Genomic DNA, 7,500 nt, shown 5'->3' with positions numbered 1-7,500 from the left:
TCTCTCCCTCCTTCCCTCCTTCTCTCCCTCTCTCCCTCTCTCCATCTTTCCCTCCCTTCTTCTCTCTCTCTTTCTCTATCCTCCTCTTTCACTCAGCACTCTTTCACTGTTAGATGTGAAGAAAGATAAGAGGGCCAAACATCTCTCTTTCTCTCTCTCTCTCTCTCTCTCTCTCTCTCTTTCTCTCTCACACACACACTCACTCTCTCTCTCATTTAAAAACGTTCTCCCTCTCTATTTTAAAACCTACTCTTTCTTTCTCTATTTTCAAATGTTATCTCCCACTTCTCTTAGCTCTCTTTCTCTTCAGTAATCTGTCTGATTTTATTACAGAATTGCTTCCTAGGGTTAGTTTTCACACACACACACACACACTCACTATCACTCACACACACACACACACACACACACACACACACACACACACACACACACTGCAGAACCTAAAGTGATAACTGCAGCTGAATTCTCATTCATGTATCCCACAGAGCTGAAGAATGGAAACATACGGAAATAGCCCTGGAAGGGTGTCATCAGTGATTGGCTGAGGCAGGCCAGTGGGAGGGTGTGGGGGTGGTGCTAAATATCTGTCATCAATGACTCTGTCGCCATGGTTTCCTCCCCCACTAAGTGTTGGCCCCAGAGAGCTACTACCCCTGCTGGAGACAGGTGGAAGTGCAGCTCAGGTACAGTGAGGCGGAGGGCCAGAGGGCACCAGCAGAACTCCACCTGCCTCTGGAGCGTCCCCCAACTCTACCTGTCCTCTCCTGCTGCGTATTCACCTGGAGCGTCCCCCAACTCTACCTGTCCTCTCCTGCAGCCTATTCACCTGGAGCGTCCCCCAACTCTACCTGTCCTCTCCTGCTGCGTATTCACCTGGAGCGTCCCCCAACTCTACCTGTCCTCTCCTGCAGCCTATTCACCTGGAGCGTCCCCCAACTCTACCTGTCCTCTCCTGCTGCGTATTCACCTGGAGCGTCCCCCAACTCTACCTGTCCTCTCCTGCTGCGCATACTAACTTAGCAATCATGTACAAGGTAGTAAAACACTGAAGAGTGAAAAGAAGTAGATCTCCATAATACAACATGTACTGCATGGGTGTAGATTACAGGGTATAGAACACTGCAGAACTGGACCTGTTTCACTCCCTCACCACAGTTTACCCATTAACCAGTCACAAATAGTCTATTTATTTGCAAATCTGAAAGCAAAACCACTGCACAGGATGTGTAGTCAAACGTGTTGTCATAGTAAAATTGTCCATACAGACCAAATCCCTATAAACCATTGATGACTTAATCACCTCATAGTACTGTACTCTTCAGCCATATACTGTACATGAGTTAATTAGTGAAAACACCTGTGTTAAGTGCACAAAGTATGCATTGTTCTGCAGAAAACAGAGTTTTCACAATGCTTGTAGTCAGTATGCCACTGTGACACACATGCACACACACACACACACACACACACACACACACACACACACACACACACACACACACACACACACACACACACACACACACACACACACACACACACACACACACAGACACAGACACACACACACATACACAGACACACACACACACATTTGGGGGCAGCCGTGGCCTACTGGTTAGCACTTCGGACTTGTGACCGAAGGGTTGCCGGTTCGAACCCCGACCAGTAGGCACGGCTGAAGTTCCCTTGAGCAAGGCACCTAACCCCTCACTGCTCCCCGAGCACAGCTGTTGTTGCAGGCAGCACACTGCGCCGGGATTAGTGTGTGCTGAGTGTGTTTCACTAATTCACGGATTGGGATAAATGCAAAGTCCAAATTTCCCTCACGGGATCAAAAGAGTATATACTTATACTTATACACACTGACCTGTAGGGTTCCAAAATCCACATTCTCATAGTGGAAATGCGCACATTCTGCAAGCTTTGGAAAATGTCCCTTACTGAAGGATAACCTGAAAGAGAACACACACACACACTTGATGATCTTATTTGGCATGGCTAATACAGCATCTAAATTAGGAATCCTACAGGCAGGCTGCACCAGGCACAAAACTGAAGCGTTCCGTTCACGGAGCACATGCTGCAACAATAGGCTTCCACTGAAATCAATGGAGCTGGTCACGCCAAAGATCTTGACCTTGATTACTCCAACCCTCTCTGGTTACACTGTGATAGTGCCGTGTACATTGTACATTCGGGGGAAAAAAACGAGACCAGTCTTCTAAAACTATTTTCATGCTCCGCCAACGTAGTGCTTCAACTTCACATCCGCCGCCGCACGGCTGTAGGAGTCCAATTACCTACGGGCCACATGCCAGGAGCTCTTATAGAGGGGCGAGTAGAACTGGGCACGAGCAGAATATCTGCCGTTATCTTCAAACGGTCAATAAAACCCCTGATAGACATAGATTGCTGCAATGTAATTTAACATAAGACTATCTCTGTGATAGACAACTGATATGAAGTGCAAACACGCACTCCATATCAAAATGTTTAACCTTGCAAGGATTGATACACAATACACATATTTTCCTCTCATGGAAGCGCTAATATACATAATGAATAAATACCATTTGCTCCTCATGTGGCAGAGTCACAAAGTCAATGAGTATGAGGAACTCCTGCATTAGGGCACCCTGTCCATCAAACGTTCAGTCTTTGAGACAGGCGTTTAGCCTACTCTCTAAATAACACGCCTTTTCTGGGCAGACCATATTTGCAAAATGCAGCGCAACAGTTAACTTTGAATCTTTCAGAAAACTGTTCCTCATTAAGTCACTTTGCGTCGCTTCTCTTATCCTAATTTCACAATAGCTTCACAGCTGTGTCACATTCTCTTCTGGCTCTTGGGAAAAGTTCTACTGAAAGGCCCTTCTGTGAAGTTAGGATGCTCACTCTCTCCCTCTGATAGGCGACTCATCTGCATGTTTGCTTTCACATTGCCCTCTTAACTTAAAATTGTCGATGCGCCTGCCATAATAATATAATATTGTAATGTTGTAATAATTAAGTCATAATGTTGACTTAAATGTTCTTATGCTCTATTGATTCCTTTGTAAAGGTTTGCTGTGACCCTCCACAGCGTTAACAGATGCAATTGAGCTGACTATTCTTAGCTTACCGTTAGCTGACTATTCATGAGAACAGTAAAATAAAATGTAAAATTGATGTGTGGGCCGAATCTCATTATGAATCTAAATGAACCAAGGGGCTGCTAGAAGCTGTCTTGTGAGACGGGACATGTTGCTGGCTGACACTCAGGACCAGCAGGATGTTTATAAGGAGTGCACCTGGGCTGGTCATTCATGCCTATGCCAGGGTGAGAAATACAGGCACAGTGTGAATGACCACGCACGCACACACACACACACACACACACACACACACACTCCTGTCTGTGCTTGCAGGGGACCACTTCCTATTCACTATATTTGTGTCAACCCTCCACAAACAGCTGCAGTGCAGTACGTAGCATGTGTGTACTGTGTGTGTGTACTTTTACAAAGTGCCCAAGTGTATGTGTTGATGATTGTGTTTGTGTTATGATTTGTAATGATTTGTGTGTGTATAGTGTGTGTGTGTGTGTGTGTGTGTGTTTGCATGTGTGTGTGTGTGTGTGTGTGTGTGTGTGTGTGTGCATGTGCATGCACTCACTTCTTGGCGGTCTTGACCTTCATGCCAGCTGTAGTGCTGGTAGAGCTGGTAGTGCTGCTAGCGCGAAGATCAGGAACCTCAGCACTCCGCGCCTAAAATACACACACACACACGCATGACCACACACACACACACACACACACACACACACACACACACACACACACACATGCAAACACAGAGAGAGAAATGAAAACAGTTAAGAATCAGTGAATGTATCAGTACTGCTAATGACAGTTATTGCTTAACTTCCACACACACAGCAAACACGAGCCACTGATCTCAAAAGATCACTTGACCTCTCACTCACTCATGTTGAAATGATACATTTCCCTAATCATAAAGTCAAGTCAAGTCAATTTATTTATATAGCACATTTTACCATGGGGGAGATTAAAGTGCACTAAAAGCTAAGAAGAAAAGATATGTTTTTAAATTAGATTTAAAACAATTTAAGGTAGGGCTAGACTTAATATGGAATGGAAGACTATTCCAGAGCTGGGCAGCGGCAGCAGAGAAAGCCAAGTAGCCTTTGGTTTTTAGGTGGGAAGAGTGAACAGAAATTAGTTGTTGGGAGGAAGATCTGAGTGACCTAAGGGTAGAATGAGGACAAATGGGAAATATATTGTGGCGCAAAACCATTGAGAAACAAATAGTAAGATTGTAAAGAAATCTATTCTAAATCTCACAGGTAACCAGTGTAATTGGGACACTTAGGTGATACAGTATGCTCTCTCTTCTTAATTCTAGTCAGTAATCTGGCAGCCGCATTTTGGACTTGTTGCAACCTAGCAACAGTGGAGTGTGTTAAAGGGGTGGTTCAGGATTTTGGATATAGGACCTCATTTCCAAGTTAGCAAGTGTGATATTTATCAGTGGAGACCGTTTTCAACACGTTTCATCCAGTCCTTCTAGTTGCAGAGTTTCCAGGTGCTAGACTAGCGCAAGTCATTAGTATGTGTTAGCCTGCCACTAAAAACAGTCTTACCCACTCCACAGTACACCCGAGGCAAATAAATTATAACGCCAGACAATCCCTGGTTAAACCATAATAGAGAGAATTGCAGTACTCCAGCCTAGATGTAATGAAGGCATGAACAGATATTCCAATGAACAAGCACGATCATAACAATGATATTGAAAACTGTATTTCTTAAAGATGGTGCTGAGGGGAAGCATGTATAATGAAAATAAGAGAGGGCCTGAAATTGAACCTTTAGGACACCACACTTAATAGGAGCAGAGGATGAAGAACAGTTTCCTAATTCTAACTGAGAAAGTTCTTTCACTCAAATAGGACGTGAACCATTTTAACACTGGGCCCTGCAAACCAACTTCATCATCCAATCTATTTAAAAGGATGACGTGATCGATCAAGAAGGACTAAGAGGGCACAAGAACCAATACTGAGAGGAGGATGTCATTGTGGACTGGGTCTGGCCCGGGTCTGGCCCACATACAGCCTGTAAATGGACCCAATATATTGTGAACTTTCAACAGAGCAAATTCAGCCGCGGGCCGGGTCAGGCCGATATTTCCAGCCACTATCCTCGGGCCGGGCCGGGTCCTTGATCAAGCTTGCTTTTTTTTCTTCTTTCTAATCATTAGCCTACTTGGGTGGGGAGCTAAAGCTATGCCATAGTCATATTTATCAAAGTAGGCCTAAGTAACAAGTGTATACAAAGTTATACAAGTTAGGCTCAGAGTTACAAAATGTCAATTGTAATGTCATCTGCGCAACACGTGTCATGCGCAGCTTCTCCACTCGCACACATCACACCGGGCCTCCTGTGCTGTATTGTGTAGCTTAAGTGCAACGTGAAGGTTGAAGATGTAAAGAAAAAAAATGAAAACAGGAGAAATAACTTCGAGGAAGTTTGGAGAAAAGTCGGAGGTATGCATTTGTCAGGTATGCTTTGTTGCGTGCATTAAGTGCGCACGATGTTCACCTATGACAGCAAAAATACTTTAAGATGAACATGAAGCAGGCTTGCCATGGCAGAAATAATGATAGCCAGCCTTCAATGCCCTCTTTTGTCCTCTCAATGTCCTCTAAACGGATTTCTGTAGCTCAAACAGCTCGGAATTGTAGTTGAGAACGTCAGTTATAATGGCCCACGTATTTAAAAAATGTCGGGTTTAAATCGGGCTCGGGCTCATAATTACAGTTAATGTGTCGGGCCGGGTCGGGCTCGGGCACAATGTGCACGGGCTCGGGTAGGGTTGGGCTTGATTTATTGGGCCCGATGTAAGCTCTAACTGGAATTCATCAAAGATGTTCAAATAAGAGGAGACCTGAGGGATAATAAACTTTTCCAAGATGGAGATAAAGGGTCACTTGGAGATAGGTCTATAGTTTTTAAGGTCATTCGGGTCAAGACTGGACTTCTTAAGTAGAGGTTGACCAATTGCTTTTTTAAAACTGGAGCTGTTAATTGTTAATTATAGCCAAAACAAGGGGACAGATGACAACAAAAACTTCCTTAAAAAGGCATGACGGCAAAACATCTACATGTAGGTGGCACAAGGTGGAATACTTATGAGAGACAACCTCAGATAGCTGGGAGGATGATACAGCTTGAAACTGCTGAAGGCAGCTGAGTAATTTGTCACTCAGGGATCAGAATCTGGGGGTGAGATGAGATTTGATATTATCAATCTTATCAATGAAGAAGTTAAGAAACTTCTCATAGGTTTCAATAGTAGTTTCAATAATAGTAATCACTTACTAAAATGTTTGGCTTGTGTGCTAAATCATGTGCTCATTTTAATTGTTGTACAATGAGTGTAGAATTGAATAAAGTAAGTGCACGATTTACTAAGATGAGTGCACGATTTACTAAAATAAGCAAAAGGTGTGCACACATGGACGGATTATCAGCCATTGGGCCCCTAGGCACAGATGTGAAAAGGGCCTCCCTGGCCACTTCAAAAGGTTGGTAATTCAGCTTAGTTAGGGTGGTCTGGGGGCATGCTCTCCCAGAAGAAATTAAAAAAAGAAGCATTAACCCTTTGATACCTTGAATTTGTCACTGTATCTATACATCCTATATCTTGTTTTTGTTTATTTTTCAGGACAGTCTGGGATTTGTACCCATCTTGCATAGCCTAAGCTTATGTCTCTTATGTCACCCTTTATATCAAGGGGAAACCATTTGTGTTTTTATGTCACCAGGAAGCATGTCAGTAGAAATAACTTTTCATATTTAGGTGGGATAGATTGAAATCTTGAAATATAATAATCTTGACGGTGGGATATTCTATGGCTCACCAATTTACGAGATATATGTACTGAGTGAGACAAATATTTTATTTATTAGGCTAATTGCTTTATTCACTTGAGAAGCCTATTGTCACTGAACCATTGAATAAAATGAACCATATTCCCACAAGGTGTTAAGGCGCTCTGAAAATGAGAACCAAAATTATTTTTCAGACTTGTGAGGTCTGCTGTTCAGACCCTGAAGGAATTTATGTTCTGTTCATTGCTTTTTGTGAGAGTGTTTCTACTTGTGTTTCTCAATAAGGGAAATAAATTAAAAACCTAGGTTGAGTACAAATATGTCTTTTGAAGGCCTAAACAGAGCCCAGCCAAAAACTCCAATAAAATTTTGATCAACTTTGAGGGACATCTATGACCATGCAGGATCATCCAGACCAAATGTGATGATTTTGCTTCCTACTATTCCTATTTATGTACCAGCATGCAAAATTTGAGCCTCCTACATGGTTTAGTTCTTGTGCTATGGGCTTGTGAACTTTGACAAAAAAAAGAGGCTGAACAAAATCGACACCCCCCTCCCCCTGTAAAACTGGCTGTATCTTGGAAAAGATTGATCT

The 7,500-nt window shown here is 43.1% G+C and overlaps 1 protein-coding gene across 1 annotated transcript in view; it reads right to left on the bottom strand.

Moving 5' to 3' along the window:
* Positions 1-7,500, bottom strand: part of arhgap32b (Rho GTPase activating protein 32b) — a 50,461-nt gene that overhangs the window by 25,597 nt on the left and 17,364 nt on the right. The window contains exons 4-5 of the mRNA XM_076274435.1: positions 3,661-3,752; positions 1,874-1,958 (exon numbers count right to left, since the gene is read on the bottom strand). Coding sequence (XP_076130550.1) covers positions 1,874-1,958; positions 3,661-3,752 — 177 coding nt within the window. The remainder of the gene's footprint in view (positions 1-1,873; positions 1,959-3,660; positions 3,753-7,500) is intronic.

Source organism: Alosa pseudoharengus, unplaced genomic scaffold, assembly GCF_046254945.1.
Source record: "Alosa pseudoharengus isolate Yale_2024_CS ecotype anadromous, Long Island Sound unplaced genomic scaffold, YU_APseudo_1.1 YU_APseudo_1.1_scf_8, whole genome shotgun sequence".
Lineage (NCBI taxonomy): Eukaryota > Metazoa > Chordata > Actinopteri > Clupeiformes > Clupeidae > Alosa > Alosa pseudoharengus.
The sequence above is the reverse complement of the archived record's forward strand: the minus strand, read 5'-3'. Positions and strand labels throughout refer to the sequence as shown.